We start from the raw sequence: 17182 nt of genomic DNA, 5'->3' as shown, positions 1-17182 counted from the left end.
AAGCTGGCCCTTGTGCCCATTCAGCCCCTTGCTCACACCATCACAGTAAGTGAATAACGGTTTATTAGTTTTTATGCATGTGTGTGTGTCTATCGTACATTTGTGTCTGACTCTTTGCGACCCCATGGACTGTAGCCTACCAGGCTCCTCTGTCCATGGAAGTCTCCAGGCAAGAATACTGGAGTGGGTTGCCATTTCCTCCTCCAGGGGATCTTCCCCACCCAGGAATCAAACCCACATCTCATGTCTCCTGCATTGGCAGGCAGATTCTTTACCACTGAACCACCTGAGAAGCCCCATTAGCCTTTATAGCAAATAACAAACAGATGCTGTCAGTGGGACCCCAGTCTTCACTGACCACCTCCACACGGGGCAGCTTGGCTCCAGATAGTCAGGCCCCCTCATTCACTCCCATTCTCTCACCTGTAAAGTGAGGTTAAAGGTGGACATCTCCCGAGGTCAGGGAGGATGGAAGAAGCTGGCAAACAGGAATAACCAGCCACGCCAGTGCCCTCCCCACTCCACACTGGGCAACACCCACAGGAGAGCCACACTCAGCAGATGAGAGAGAGGTGGGCCAGCACGGATGTGAAAAACGTGGGGGCAGCCCATTCAAGTGGGACAGTGACCAGACAGTGAGGGAACTAACTGGTAGCCACTTTAAGAATGGGAATTTTAGGGACTTCCCTGGTGGGCCAATGGTTAAGAATCTACTTTCCAAGGCAGGGGGCACGAGTCTGATCCCTGGTTGGGACCTAAGATCCCATATCATAGGCAATGCACTTGTGCACCTGAGGTGCATAAGCCTGTGCACCTCAACTAGAGAGAAGCCCACGTGCAGCAACAAAGACCCAATGCAGCCAAAAATAACCATTAAAAAACAGAAAAGAATGTGAATTTTAATTCCAGACACTGAGGTTCAGGGAGGTCTGCAAACAGCATCTTCTGAGGGCAGGTGGACACTGCACAGTCGTCTCCGGAGGCGACAAGCTGTGTCGTGGAGTTGAGACTATCAGCTGGAGTGGTGAATAGAAAGCACAGACCCTGCTTATCTCACCAAGACTCATGATTTTCGTGATTAAACACTTTTCAGTTTCTATGCCTTTGGTTGATTTTCTAGAGTTCTGATACATCTGGGTTTCTCCCCCCTATACTTCCTCCAGTAAATTCCTTGCATTCCAGGGGAAGAATGCTTAGCGTGGTCCTCTCCTGCCTCTCTCACTTTGGGAATTTATATCCTGGGTTCCTCACATACTGGCCAAAGCTGAAGCCTTGTAAGAAAAGACTGGAAACAACCTGAATTGTTTCCGACAAGGAGCAGGTTGGGGGCTACCATGGGCAGCATGCTCCCTGGATGTATTATGAACCAAGGCAGCACTTTCTGTGCAGAAAATGCACACAAGGTGAATGCATATTTATATTCACCTATATCTGCGCAGCACTCCTAGGACACACAAGAAGTTAGTACCAGGGGCATCTGTTTGGGGAGGTGGGTGGAAACCAGAGAGCTGAGAGAGAGACGCGGGCAGAGACTATTCATATATATTATTAAGCTTTGCTTTCAAATTTTTAGCCATGTGTGTTAATGTTCAAAAGTCAAATTACTTAAATTATAAAAGGGGACTAACATAAATCCCTTTTCCTGTGACTGTTTCAGTGATGTCCTTGGTCTCAGGAGGAAAATAGGCTTAACCATGAAGTGTCCCGATAATTTGGGGGAGAGGATGGAGAAGCCACAAAGCCCAGAACCTGGGAGAGGGACGCCAGGGGAGGAGCCTGAACACCCCACGTGGCCCCAGAGGTCACAACACAACCGCCCCCTCCCTCTGCGGGCTTGAAGGCTGAACTGGGACCCTGCCCCAGACTTCTCAGGTGTGAAGCCAGACGATTCAGGCTACGGTTCACAGACTCCGTGATGTGGTCGCTAAATGCATGATCAGATTACTGCAAATCGTTTAACAGACATAGAAATGCTACAAGTGACTGATCTAATTTCAGATCTTGTGTTATTTCCTGGTCTCTGTATTTAAGACCCGGAAGAAAGCGTTTCAATAATGGTTAAGCTGCCGCATGATTGGATGTTATAATTCATCTCTCCAAAGCTTCTGCTGGGGTTTATTTCCCCTCTCTCTTTCAGCATGGGCCTGTCTGATTTCATCTGGCGTGCACGCTTCCTCTGAGTTGGTAAGACAGTCACGTCCGCCACGGCAATACGAGAGAAGGTGCAGAGAACCTGTGATCCCGCATCAACGCACAGTTAAGTGGGAGATGGTGGCTGTGGGTGAAACAAATCTTTGTATTTTCATGAAAATACAAAGCAGAAGCGGACCCAGCTCCCCACTGCATTTCACTCACCCTGGCTTGTGCCTAGCTGCAAACTGGGAAAGGCTCTGCAGTGAGGCGTCTGTAACGTGAATATCAAGTATCTCATCAACTAAGTGTCTCTGCATTCGAATAGCCAACAAGCTACTTATGACAGAACGTCAAACCAATAATTCACAAGCTCATTTCAGCAGGAAAAAAAGGCGGGGGGGAGGATATACACTCAAGACCATGGGGACCTCTACTGGGAGGAGGGAACATCGTGGCAGGGCTTCTGGGGTTCAGACCATGCTGTGTTTCTTGACCTGACTCCGGGCTACTCAGGTATTCATGAAAAATCACTGGGATGTGGCCACGATTTCCCAATGAAAGTATAGAGACACATATAGACATAGTAAATGCTGCAGTTTGTATCTTTACTTGTTTCTATGTCCCTATAGGCATTTATGGAGAAGGCAATGGCACCCCACTCCAGTACTCTTGCCTGGAAAATCCCATGGATGGAGGAGCCTGGTAGGCTGCAGTCCATGGGGTTGCTAAGAGTCGGACACAACTGATCGACTTCCCTTTCACTTTTCACTTTCACGCACTGGAGAAGGAAATGGCAACCCACTCCAGTGTCCTTGCCTGCAGAATCCCAGGGACAGGGGAGCCTGGTGGGCTTCCGTCTATGGGGTCGCACAGAGTCAGACACGACTGAAGTGACTTAGCAGCATAGGCATTTATGACTCTGTATTTATATGTCTGTAACTGTAATTGTGTCCATTTCTGTATCTGTATTTAGGAATTGGTAACTGTATCCATGGGGCTTCCCTGGTGGCTCAGTGGTATAGAATCTGCCTGCCAATATAGGAGACGTGGGTTCAATCCCTGGGTTGGGAAGATCCCCTGGAGAAAGAAATGGCAACCCACTCCAGTATTCTTGCCCAGAGAAGACTGGCAGGCTAGAGTCCACAGAGTCACAAAGAGTCGGATATGACTTAGTGACTAGACAACAACTATATCCGTATCTATGTATCTTTATACAATGAGTTGACTCATTGGAAAAGACCCTGATGCTGGGAGGGATTGGGGGCAGGAGGAGAAGGGGACGACAGAGGATGAGATGGCTGGATGGCATCACTGACTTGATGGATGTGAGTCTGAGTGAACTCCGGGAGTTGGTGATGGACAGAGAGGCCTGGCGTGCTGCTATTCATGGGGTCGCAGAGTCAGACACGACTGAGCAACTGAACTGAACTGAACTGACTGATGTATTTTTATGCACCTGTATTTGTAGAGTCACACAACCACTCTGGCTTATTCCTAGGTGAGAAGTGGTTGTTGTTCAGTTGCTCAGTTGTGTCCAACTCTTTTCAACCCCATGGACTGCAGCACACCAGGCTTCCCTGTCCTTTTCCCGGAGTTTCCTCAAACTCATGTCCATTGAGTCAGTGACGCCATCCAACCATCTCATCCTCTATCACCCTCTTCTCCTGCCCTCAATCTTTCCCAGCATCAGGGTCTTTTCCAATGAGTCAGTTCTTAACGTTAGGTGCCCAAAGTACTGGAACTTCAGCTTCAGCATCAGTCCTTCTAATGAATATTCAGTGTTGATTTCTTTTAGGATTGACTGGTTTGATCTGCAGTCCAGGGGACTCTCAAGAGTCTTCTTCAGCACCACAGTTTGAAGGCATTTATTCTTTGGCTCTCAGCCTTCTTTATGGTCCAACTCTCACATCCATACATGACTACTGGAAAAACCACAGCTTTGACTATACAAAACTTTGTCAGCAAAGTGATGTCTGCTTTTTAATACACTGTCTAGGCTTGTCATAGCTTTTCTTCCAAGGAGCAAGCATCTTTTAATTTCATGGCTACAGTCACCGTCCACAGTGATTTTTGGAACCCAAGAAGATATTACCTGCCACTGTTTCCACTTTTTCCCCATCTATTTACCATGAAGTGACGGGACCAGATGCCATGACCTTAGTTTTTTGAATGTTGAGTTTTCAGCCAGCCTTTTCACTCTCTTCTTTCACCTTCATCAAGAGGCTTTTTAGTTCTTCTTCACTTTCTGCCTTAAGGATGGTATCATCTGTTTATCTGAGGTTATTGATTCCAGCTTGTGCCTCATGCAGCCTGACATTTCACCTAGTGTACTCTGCATATAAGTTAAATAAGCAGGGTGACAATATACAGCCTTGACATACTCCTTTCCCAGTTTTGAACCAGTCCATTGTTTCATGTGAGAGAAGGACTTTAAAGCTCCAGACTTTTCTCTTCCCTGGCTTGGAGGCTCTCTCCCCAGTGGGGCTGGCATGGAACAAGCCCTTTAGGGGGCTCAGGTTGTGTCCCTGCTTCTGTAAGACCTGCTGGCCCCATAGGCACATCTGCACTCAGGCTCACTGAAGTCACCCAGGGAATGACATCCGTGTCCCTTCATAATCAGGTAGGATGGTTTGTGAAGGGACAGTTGGGAGGGGGGTCGGTATCTGACAGTGGGGTGAAGGATGAGCTGTTCCCAGAAGGGGCTTGGATCTGCCCTTTCCTGGCCCCTGCCATGGGCCCAGCAGGCATAACCGTGACAATCTCTGTCCCCCTGGTTCCTGCCCCTCCAAGATCAACCTCACCAGGACACACAGAAACCACATGTCCCAACATGAACCTGCACCTTGCTAAAGTGTTTTAGTTTAAAATTGCCGGGTGTTTTTTAAATGCATGGGATATGCAAACAGGTAGCCCCCAGACACGAATCCCTCTGGAGGGAACCCTATCCCATTGCATCCGTCCAGACATTTCTTTCCCACAGACATACTCATGTGAACCTGCGCCCAGACAGAGCTGTGCACACTTTACACAATGGGGCCAGGCCCTACCTGGGTCCTGAAAACTGCTGTCTTCAGGGGGCACCTCTGAACAATGGGGAACAACTCAACACACACAACCCAGGGTCCTCAGAGGAGACAAGGAACATGAGACACACCCAACTGCAGCCAGAATGAGCCCTGAGGCTCAGAGAGATTGGGTCTCTGGACCCCTCCACTGCGTCCCCCAGCCCAGGGTCTGCATGATTTTTCTCTCAAGGTCCAAGTAGCAAATACTTTTGGCTTTCTAGGCCTCACAGTCTCTACTGAAACAACTCAACTCAATGGCTGCAGCATGACAGCTGCTGCAGACGACTTGTAAGTAATCACCTGTGCTACTGCACAGGCTTTACCACGTGGGCCACAGCCCGCTGACCCTGCACTCGATTGTGAAGTCACTGAACAGTTCTAGGCCTACACCTCCCTCCTCATTATCCAGGGCTCCCTGACTTCCCCTGGCCCTCCTCAGACCCCAAGCTGGCTCCACGGTGGGATCCCCTGGAGCTCTGAAAGGTCCTGGAGCCCACATCCAGTAAATCTAGAACCTCTAAGGTGGGAACTGCTCCCACGCTCCCCAGTAACTCCCTTACTAACAAGTTTGAGAACTGCAGTCCTCAGGTGTTGACGGCTGATGTCAAGGAGAGGGGCTGGAGTGGGGCTGGAGGTAATGCTCCCCCAGGAAGGACAGTGGGGCTCCAGTGATCCTGGAGGACTCAAGGTGTGGGGACCCTGCTGCAGCCGGACCCCATGCTGCATGGATGGAGGGTAAGGATCCAGGCAGGGCAGCCTTGGATCCCCCGCTGTCACTGACTGAAGTCAGATGAAACACTCAGATCACCCAGGGAGTCTGGGAGGGGGGCGATGCTGCCAAGCCCTCCAGACCTGGTGGGTTAGGTCAGCACACAGACAGAACAGGGGACTTACACATTCAACTACTTCCCTTCCACCCCTGCCTGCCATCCATGCTCTGACCAGGAGGGTTTAATTGTTGGGGCGACTGGAGTCAGTCTGAGCCTGTGTCTCCATTTGAGTGACAAAGTGAAGGGTCTTCCCTGACCCCAGGAGCAGGAGGCGAGAGTGCCCGCCAGGTCGCTCACAGAGGCCTCTGTCATCCTGTGAAAGGCCGGGTGTAACATGACTGTAGACAGTCTTCACACAGCCCTGGGACAGGGGACAGCCTGGACTGAAAGCTCAGGGACACGTCACCACAGTAACGTGCCCCCTCCTGCAGCTGAAAGCAATTAACTGAAGAACCCAGGTCTGTGCTCAGAGCCCGGAGTTCACGCAGAGGAGGGACACCTGAGCTGACAGTCCCACCCCTTCCCCAACCTGGCGGCCCTTCCTGGAAGGAGCCCTCCTTCACAGAGCAGGTGTGCATCGCCCGACCTTGAAGAGACAGCTGTGCCCCCTTCCATCATGGCGGTGCCCAGCTACGTGATTCTGACTACCCGTGACAGACAAAGAAAGAAAACACCCAAGCACCACAAGGGAGCCAGCAATTGGAGATGGGGTGCCTGGGACATTGGCTCCTGCGAGACAGAGGAGCTGAGGGCAGAGGGACAGTGTTGGGCCCCAGGGAGTCTGTGGCCAAGGCTGCACTACCGCTGCAGACAGGAGTGTGGCCTGTGGGGGATGGAGCAGCCCCTGCCACCCACTGTCCTGCTTGAGGGAATTGGGGATGCACTCCTGGGCCCTCCTCTTCTGAGTCTCGTCCACATCCATACAGGTCATCCCTCCACCCCGGGCAGAAGGGGCACAGTATCAGGAGGGGCACTTGGTTGATGCCCACCCCTCCCACCAGGGCTCCACGTGGATCCTACAGAGAGCCCAGGGCCCTGAAGCCTCACAGAGCTGGGAGTGCAGCCCCGCCTCACCGCTGGCACAGACGCTTGAGGGCTGGGACCACTGGGGATCCAGGAGGCTTGCAGCACCTCCCACCAACTCCCCATCTCCTGCTTGTACCTGTGGACACCCCAGAGCCCACATCACCTGGAAGGAGATGGGCATGGAGGGCAGCAAGTCAGTGCAGCCAGAACGAGGGGATCGTGTGCGGGGCTGGCACCACCCACCCTCCCTCCGGTCCCAAACAGACAAGGACACCACAATGAGGTCCCCTCTCTCCCTTCCAGAAATCCTTTACCAAGAAGATGCTGCTGCACTTTGTGTGGCATGAGGATGCCTGAGTGGAATTTTAATTAAGAAGCAGGAAGCCACATCTTCAGGCATCTTCCCTTGGACACATTTCTAATTAACCACCAGGGCCCACAGCTTCAGTCAGTGCCAGTGAATATGCAACAAAGTCAAAAAGAAGATTTCAAATCAGCAGCTGGGGAAGAGAACAGGGGGTGAGAGAAAGGAGGGCTGGGTTCACAATATTTAGGAAATATCCCCATGGGGGAGGGGAGCAGGGTGGTGGCTTCAGTGCCATCCACAGACCCTCTCTGAGTCCATCCTCTCACCACCATCTCTGGTGACATGGGACATTGGGCTTGTCATTGGGAGTGGGAGGCGATGAATAAGGACACCAAAGGCACAAGTGTGTCCGGCTGGAGCCCCCTCCCATGCCTTCAGTATCAGGGTCGCCCAGGGGTGCTTCAAAGACAGCACCCTTTGGAGAGGTAATAAACACAGCCTGGATCCCACCCTGGGGGTGTGTGGAGAGCATGCTCTGGAGTCCCAGCCCAGAGTGTGAAGAGTGTGTTCTGTGGATGCTCAGGGTGGGCAGGAGGGATGTGGGGGAGGTTCCCCAGTGTCAGCCCCCAACACCCGAGAGGAGAGATGTTCAGACTGGGACAGCATGGAGATGCCTCAGCCCTAACCAGACCCCAGATACTGAGCAGGGTGCAAGGATGCTGTTCCCCCTCCCCAAAGCCTCCTCCCCACAGGGCTTCCTGAGAACCCCCACCTCCAGACCCTGGAGTTCAGGGGGGTGACCCCCGGGCAGTCATGTGGTTCAGGTCGAACAATCATCTGTCTCCAGTTCAGCCTCGGTTATTGGCTCTGGGACAGGCACCTGACCCACAGGAGCCAATCAGAATCTGCCCTGGGACTTCTGCTAGGACTGCTGGGAGCAGTGCCTCCCTCCCCACCCTGAGCTGCAGAGCTGGAGGATGTTGTCAGGGTGCCAGTTCCATCACTTCCTCCCCAGGAAAGCCTGATCCAGATGGAGCCAGCAAGGAGGCAGTGGGGCCAAGAGCTAAGTAGGAGATACCAGCTGACAGCACTGAGTGCCCAGAGCCAGCCAAATCTGATTCCCCCTGCGCTTCCCAGGACTGAGCCTTTTCTGCTCAAGAGAGCTCAAGCTGGTTTACTAGCACCTGAGAAGAAGGAAGAGGAGAGATACCAAGAGGAAGACGGCAAGGAGAAGGGGAGGAGGAGAGGAAGGGCACATCTATAGCAATACAGCTGCAATCACTGGCCAGGAGTTTATCATTCAATCTGCTCCTCTATAAAACAGAAATCACCATCTCTTCAAGTAGCTATTTTAAGGGCAAGGAAAAGAGACATTTAATGTAAAAACATCTTTTTTAAAAGATCTCTATAAATTTGAGCCTTTATCATTAATGTTAAATAACTTCACTGGAAACCAAGTATAAGGACCCAGGGTTAGAACTGTGACCTGCTGCTGCTGCTGCTAAGTCGCTTCAGTCGTGTCCGACTCTGTGCGACCCCATAGACGGAAGCCCACCAGGCTCCTCTGTCCATGGGATTCTCCAGGCAAGAACGCTGGAGTGGGTTGCCATTTCCTCCTCCAATGCATGAAAGTGAAAAGTCAAAGTGAAGTCGCTCAGTCGTGTCCGACTCTTAGTGACCCCATGGACTGCAGCCTACCAGGCTCCTCAGTCCATGGGATTTTCCAGGCAAGAGTACTGGAGTCGGGTGCCATTGCCTTCTCTGAGAACTGTGACCTAGGCCGAGTCAATCAGAGCATTTCAGAACTTTGGCCAATCAGAGCATTTCATTCCTCTGGGAGGGATGACCAATCAGGACAGTCTATTCCTCTGGCCAATCAGAACATTCTGCTTCCACTGGCCTCAGTGAAGGCTGGCCAATCAGAACAGTCCATTCTTCTGGCCAATCAGAGCATTTTGCTCCTCTGACCTCAGTGAGGGGGTCCATGGCAGGCAGGGTTCCAAGTCAAGCCCATTAGAAATGATGAGAATCGATCCTAGGATTTTGTGGGACATGTCAGCAGAACAATAACAAGAAGAGCAAAGGAGTTTTTTTCCCCTAAGACGGATAATGGAATTTTATATGGTCCTAAAAGTTTCTTACCAGCATCTGGGGCAGCCTAAAAATGGAGCCAACTCATAGGAAAACAGAACTGAGATATGAGAAGCTAGAAACACGTGGAGATGGCCACGTCTGAATCTTGAACCCAGCAGCCACAGCAAGCATTCCTGACTATGCGTTTATAAATCCCGATTTCTGTCAACCTCTCTGAGTAGGTCCTTCATAATCACAGGAGTTCTCTTCCCTGTGGTTCCCAGGGAGCTTTGACTAAAGCTTCCTAACGCAGCCTTGGATCCTGCATCTCCTTGACCATGGAGATGTGCATGTGAGGAAATTATGAAAGAACGGTGAGGAGGAGAAGAACCAGCTGGGTCTGCACTGCCCCCCTGGGTGCACATCCATACCGGTTGCTTTGGCGGGAAAAGCACCAAGGGCCTTAATCCAGTCTGCATTAAATCTGAAAACATGGCCGACCTTGCCAAGTTCTCTTGGAGTAATGAGGCTCTGGGTCACAGGCCACAAGAGGGGCTGTAACAGGACTGATGCTGCCACAGCCTCGGACATTACTCCCAGGGATCCCAGCCCCATCTCCACACAGCCCAGTGCTCCCTCTACTCCACTACCCCCAGCCCCGCCCAGCTCCGTGCCCACAGGACAGAGAACATACCACGATGATGAACAGGGCAGGGGCCACGAAGGCCCAGATGGCGCCATTCCCAAGTGATAGCCAGCAACTGCAGAGAGAGACAGACGGTTACTTCAGTGCATCACCCCACCCACTCCAGCGCAGGGGCCCTGCATCCAGAACAGGACAGGGACAATGTGGGCATGGTGACAATAATGCCGTTAATCCCAACAGACGTGCCCGTATCCTGCTCACAATTTCAAGAGTATTCCACTCTTGGGAAGAACGTTCTGGGTCTGCAGACCGGCTCAGGCAAAAGAAGGCTTTTACAGGTCACCTAGTTAGTGAAAAACTTCACCATCTCTGAAGAGTCTAGCCAAAATCCAACAAAGGCTTTAATTTTATTATGATAAATAGGCTTTTGTCTATTGGAGGAGTGAGGAGGCATTACATGGCACAGGACTGACCATCCTCATCAGCTCATCAGCTATCTGTCAGTGCCCCTCCTGGCGGTGCCCCCTCAGCTGAGAGGAATGGTTCCCCAGTGGATCCCAGCCAGGGCTCTGACTTCCAGAGAAGCCTTGTCTGGGATGTAGGGTCCAGTTTTAAGGTTGTGAAATTCCTCCTGGATTCCGAGATGTGATTCCAGGGGCTCAGGCAGGACCGCCAGCCATTCTACTACCTCATTTCTCTCCAAAGCCTCAGAATTGCCAAGAGCCTGGGTGTCCCTTAGACACATCCCTCCCTGGATCTGGGCGCAGCCCCAGGGGCCTGGCACACCCTCTGGGATCTGGCCAGGCCCACGACACATCCTCACTGACTCAGGACGTGAATGTCACCTGGTCACTCACTCACAGCTACTCAAGGAGCCTGGCCCCTGCCCCCAGCTTTGCAAACCTAGAGACACATCATCCCCTGAAACTCCATTGCGCACCCCGAGGCAAGCGCTGTGATGACGTTCGCCCTGCAGAGGAGGAGGCTGAGGCCCAGGGAGGTTAGGGGACCCAAGTCCATGCTCCTGCACCTGCCTTTCTGGCCCCAGTCCTCCCCCAACCTGAGACCTCCTGGATCAGGAGACATGAAGTGCCCCAGACACGTGACAGTGCCTGTAAGAGGCTTGTTCCTGTCTGGAACCCAGACCCTGGAGAAAGAGCCTCTTGTCTGAGGATGCGGCATCTCCCATGGAAACACACAGCGAGTACAGTGGTCTCCAACCCAGGCTCCCTGAGAGGGTGATGACTCTGCAGGAGGAAGCCCATGCTTTCCACTGTTGTCATGCAGAGTGCTAAGTGGACGAGCATCCTCAGACCCCCGTCCCCATCAGATACTCAGTGACCCTCTGGACATTTGCCAAGGATGCCTTGCTCTCAGGCACGTGAGTGGATGAGAGGCTTGTATCAGACTCAGACCCTGGAGCTGAGCCACATGCTGTGGGCGGCCAGCATCTGCACTCCCAGATGGAAAGACACTGAACAAATGCCAACGAGATGTGTTTGAGATGAAGTTTCTTCTTTTAATTTGCACCTTGACTTCGGATACCACGCAGGCTTGCAAGGAATGGGCCAGAACAGTGGTTGTTTAATTATTCTTATTTCAGTATGCACTCAGACAGCACTTTCTTTAAAAGCCTCATCTCCAGGAAATTGTTGCCCTAAAGTGGAATAAGCCAGATTCCTCCCAGTTTAGTGACTCAGTTGAGAAATTATCTCAGGCTGAAGCTATGACCAAGTTTAACTCCCTCTCTCTTCTTAAACTCTCTCCATGGTGTTTTCTCTCAGTGGCTCAAGGGGGCAGCCTCCTAAAGACGGTTGAGCTAAAGCCTTTTTCTCTTTGGGAGGAAAGGAAATCAACTTTCTAGAACCTGAACACCTGGCCTGGCTGCACAGCACCAACCCAGCCTCTTCTTGATTCAACTCTGGACCCACCAGCTGCAGTTTCAAAACGGTGGCATGAGGTCTAGAACATACAGGGTCCCATCTGCTGCCGCCCCTGCGAGGAGAACCTTGGGGCCCACTGCTGGCGCGCACCGGTCTACATGCACACAGTCTTATGTTCACTGGGCTGTAACTGAATGAGACTTCTTATGAACTAGGCACTTGCTGACCAACCAAGGAAAGGACTCGACACAAAACTGGGCTCCACAGGGGACCAGACAGCATGTCTAGGAAAACTGCATGGATGGAAAGTTCCCATTAGAAACCTGTACCGGCCACCCAGTCCTGGAGGCACTAGAACACCCTCATTGCTAGTTTCAAGGTGGGAGAAAGCCCAAAACACTTTTTTAAAAAAACTGTCAGGGCTGGAAGATGCCAGCCTTGGACAGACCCCTCCCCCAGAAGAACACAGGAAGACAACGAGCCGGGGCCATGGGGACCCTCCCTACGGGAGTCCTGCCAACACAGGAATCACCGTTTCACTTACTTCTTACTTGTTCCATAACTGTCCATGGCAAAGACTATTGAAATGATACAGATCAGAAGAGGAAAACCTGCAGAAAATGAGAGCAGAGTATTGTATTAGCCACTCTCTTTTGATGCATTTATTCATTTTATACCTGACGGATACAAAAAACTGTGTGCTGAGTGCTGAGGGCACAGAACAGCCTCTAGGCTCCAAGGACTTAGAGTCTAAACAAAGAGATAACACACAGGTGCATTTTAGGGCAGATCCGTTATTAATCTATTCTTTATCTGAAAACAACCATTTCTGGCTGCTCAGAAAGCAGCCGTGCATCCTCCGGGCCTCTGACTGATCAGTGCCATGAGCACAGGGTCTCCCTCTGCTCCCCTGCAAGGAAGGGATGGCGGGGGGTGCGGAGACAGCAAGGGGTCCCTTCTACCCACTGACCCTCCCCTCCAGGAGAAAGGGCTCCCGACCAGGAAACTGCACTTGGCAGATTCCAAAGAAAAAAGGGTGGGGGGATACATTACAACAAGTGGGTCTCTGTCGCCCGCCCCTGAGCTGAGTCTGTCCCGCCCATGGGAGACCAGCTCCAGGACCCAGAGGGAAGCCTGCTCCTCTCCCCCACTACCCTCACTCACTCCAGGCCTGGGCACCTCAAGGCCACAGCCCTCCTGGGATGTCTGGTGGCTCAGTCAGCAGACAGCACACCTGCCCTTCTGAGGATCAATTTTAAATTATCTTGAAAAGGAGTTTCTGGAGAAACATCCCATCTCTGAAATACTTTGATTTGATGTCAAAATAGTCTGCATCACAGGACGTCTGCACAAGACATCGCAGGGCTCTCACAGGAGAAGAGCAGCCTCTGGGGAGAGGTGCCGGGGCCAGGAGGAGTTGCGCCTCTCACCACTGACCCGCTACCACACTGGGTTCTCTACCCGCGTGCACAACTTCATAGGAGCCAGAGCCTTTCCAGGTGTTGGAGCCACTGGCTGCCTCCTACCTCGATGGACCCAGAGTCACAGGAGATAAGCGGAGACCTGGAACCAGGCCCCCACCCTGCTGCTCACTCACTGAGAGCCTCAGTTTCCTCAGATGTCACAGAGAACCCCCACTGCCTGGCTCACTTGGGGTGGGAGGAATACACGGGACCTGAGATGGTGAGGGACCTTGGGGGCATGGCACACCAAGGTCCCCCCACTCCCATCTTCCCGAGGAAGCCCAAGCCTCAGGGTGCAGGAGAAGCAGGTGCTGCAGGAGCACTGGGTCCACAGGACAGCCTGGCAGGTGCACATGGGGCCCTGCAGAGTCCCCAGGGCCCCGTTCAGGTGGGTTCTGAAAGGTGCAGGAAGAACTAGAGGTGCCAGAGAGGATAGATTTTCAAACTCAGTGGCTGAGGCTTCACTTGGAGCTGCCACACCTCTCTCCGCTGATCGTGGCAATGGTGGGGGCCCAAGTCAGAGGCTGTCATCCCTTTACTGCCCAGAGTTAAATGGAAGAGTAGAAGCTTCTTTTTCTGCCTTCACAACTGCGGTGTGATGTGTTTCTCCCACGATCCCCAAAGCAACACTGACAGTCCTTGGTCACAGCTTCTCCTGCACCATCCTCTGTGTCCTGCAGAGGACAGGGAATGGAAAGGTGACCAGAAGGGTCTGAGAAGAGGGCAAGCTCCACTCTGCTTTCTCTGAAACATGCTGCAGGAGCCACAGGGATCGGGTGAGCGCGTTGTTAAGAAGGAAAATTCACAGGCAGCAGGAGGATGAGCGTGGGAACAGGATGCAGACATCAGCCAGCAGGAAGAGCCTGGGCTTTGGAGCCAAATGACACGTGGTTCTAGCCCCAGGGCCAACCTGGACCAGCTGTGAAGCCTCAAGGGCTCGGCTGAACCTCTCTGGGTCACCAGGTTCTCACTCTGTAAATGGAGGTGACATCAGGCTACTTACTGTAAGGACCACACAAGCTGAGCTATGGACGTGATCCAGGAGGCACTGATGTACAAAGTCCATCTCTGTACAATAACCTCCACTATTACTAACAAACTCAGATGTCTTTTCCACTGTTGCTGTCATCTGAAATTCACACCTCAACAACCCATGCAGACATGTGACCTGCTTCCTGCAAACAACTTGAAGTCCCTCTGGCCCTGTCCAAGGATGTTGACCTTATGGAGCTCAAGAAGTGCTCTCTTTAGGCTTCCCTGGTGGCTCAGTGGTAAAGAATCCACCTACCAATGCAGGAGACATGGGTTCGATCTCTGGTCCAGGAAGAGCCCATATGCCATGGTGCAACGAAGCCCATCCACCACAACTGTTGAGCCTGTGCTCTGGAGCCTGGGAGCTACAGCTACTGAGCCTATGTGCCCTGGAGCCCGTGCTCTGAAACAGAAGCCACCGCAATAAGAAGCCCGTGCATCGGAAGTAGAGAGTAGTTCCCACTCTCTGCAACTAGAGAAAAGCCCACGCAGCAGAAAAGACCCAGTACAGCCAAAAATAAGCAAATAAATAAATCTTTTAAAGAAAGCAGTGTTCTCTTTGGAATGTGGTGACCTTTCAGAGGAACCACACTGGTTGTTGCCTCCTAAGACCCAGGGAAGTGGGGAGGGGTGATGTAAGGAGTGACCAGAAGGAGCATTGCTATGAAATATTAACCTGGACACACAGAGCAATGCATGAAGAGGATGGATAATGTGAAATCCAACACAGGGGCAGGGAGGTCTCAGCAGAAAGGGGCAGAGAGATAACAATGCCAGAAGACAAGTGGTCCACCCTCTGGTAGAAGTCACTGAGGCCGTATTCTGGATGCCTCGCTCTGGGCACATGAGAGGTTTGCACTTCCTTATCCAAGGCTGTTGGATCACTGACTCCTTCTGGCCAGTGAGTTGTGAACAGAAAGGGACACATGCCTCTATCAGTTAAGTGTTTAATTTCCAGGGTGATATATACCCAAACCATCTTCTCTCTCACAGCAACCAGCTATGGCTCAAGGCAGCATCTTCCCCATCACCCTGGGCTGCTGAGGGACTGCCCTGAGCAGAGCCCCTCTGCGGCCACCAGCCCACTGAGGATACACAGTGTACACAGGAGACAAACGTTGCTGTTTTCAACTGATGTGAGTTGGAAGCTGCTTGTTATGGCAGCGTGACCTAGGCTGTCCTGAATGACACACCTCCCAAGATCTCGGTACTATGTCACTTCCCTGGGACACCAGCACGATTTCAGAGAAAGGCAGGGTCCAGAATGAACTACGATGAAGTTTTCAACCCTAGGTGAGTGAAAGTGAAAGTGTTAGTCACTCAGTCGTGTCCCACTCTTTGCCACCCTATGGACTGTAACCCACCAGGCTCCTCTGTCCATGGGGATTCTCCAGGCAAGAATACTGGAGTGGGTTGCCATGCCCTCCTCCAGGGGATCTTCCCAACCCAGGGATCAAACCTGGGATCTCTTGCATTGCAGGCAGATTCTTTACCATCTGAATCACCAGGGAAGCCTAGATGAGTGGATGCTCACAAAAGAAATGAAGTCATAACAGAGAAAAGTGAAGCAAGCTGCCTTTCTTTCACTTCTGAGTTTATGATCGTTTCTCTGACCACTTGGGAATTTGTGGTCAGAGATTCACATCTGCTGCACCAACATGTAAACAAACACTCAACTGTTTATCACTCACCTCCTCTCCCGGTTCCCAGGTGGACTCCTTGAGGACAGAGATTACATTTCACCCACCTTACAAGTTCAAGCACAGGGCCTGACATACAGAAAAACCTTGGGTAGGTTGTTCATGGGACACCTCCAATTCCAAGTCAGCTAAAACCACAATCCTTGAGTTTCAAAAAATGATACCGTTTGAAGGCTGCTGTAAGAGCAGGCTGAAAATCCCTAGGGAAGTGGCCTTTCTCTGGAGGATCCTTCCTATAGGTGACCTCCTAGGGCCTTGGATCAGCCTCCAGCTTCCTCCTAGTTAATAACTGCAGGTAGAGAGAGTCCAGCCATCTGCAGACTGTCTGTACTCAGGCCCAGAGCTAAGAAGGAGGGATGCAGTTCTGAGCCCTGATGAAATCAGTTAAGGGGACGCAGACTGGAGACAGAGGTGGCAGGCCTGCTGGCACCCATCCCAGCCCTCTGTTTGCAGGGAGTCTCTGATGGAGGCTGTGGAGGCCTAAGAACACCCACAGGGAAGACACTGGGACCAGAAACCACGCAGTCACAGCCACTGCTGTCAAGTAGGAATGGAAACTCAGAGTTTCCAGATCTCCTCATTTTTCAAAAGAACCCCATAATTTTATGTAAACCTTCTCCATTTTTATATATTGGCAAATATTTCATTGTTTTTCCTCTAATACATTTCAGGCTAAAGAAGCTATCCTTCAAGGCTGGATTGGATTGTGACCCTCACCTCTACCCTGAACCAGCGTAGATGGCTCCTGTCACTGCAGAAACAAATTCCGCACTTAATTCATTTCAACCGTCCTTGCTGTGGCTATGGGGTGTGTGTGTGCGCACGTGCACATGTGTGCATGCACATGCACACACAAATCTAAACTGCATGGCCATTTCCATAAAGAAACTAGTCATCACAGGCGGTTGATCACACATCATCCTGTAAATGCTCACTAAATGAAGCATTTAGTAAGCTTACTAAATGCTTACTAAATGAAGAAGTCAGAGGCAGGAGCAACCCGCCTCTTTCAGGAAGTCACAGCAGGATGGAAGGAGACAATTATGCTTGCGTGGGGCCCGTGAGTCTCCTCTCTCCCCATTCC

The 17182-nt window shown here is 51.7% G+C and overlaps 1 protein-coding gene across 2 annotated transcripts in view; it reads right to left on the bottom strand.

Moving 5' to 3' along the window:
* ADGRD1 (adhesion G protein-coupled receptor D1) overlaps positions 1-17182 on the bottom strand; it is a 176253-nt gene that overhangs the window by 12313 nt on the left and 146758 nt on the right. For both annotated transcript variants that reach the window (XM_027567068.1, XM_027567069.1), the window contains 2 exons: positions 12448-12514; positions 10069-10135 (listed from right to left, as the gene is read on the bottom strand). In XM_027567068.1, coding sequence (XP_027422869.1) covers positions 10069-10135; positions 12448-12514 — 134 coding nt within the window. The remainder of the gene's footprint in view (positions 1-10068; positions 10136-12447; positions 12515-17182) is intronic.

The sequence above is a fragment of the Bos indicus x Bos taurus genome, chromosome 17 (genome assembly GCF_003369695.1).
Source record: "Bos indicus x Bos taurus breed Angus x Brahman F1 hybrid chromosome 17, Bos_hybrid_MaternalHap_v2.0, whole genome shotgun sequence".
Lineage (NCBI taxonomy): Eukaryota > Metazoa > Chordata > Mammalia > Artiodactyla > Bovidae > Bos > Bos indicus x Bos taurus.
The sequence above is the reverse complement of the archived record's forward strand: the minus strand, read 5'-3'. Positions and strand labels throughout refer to the sequence as shown.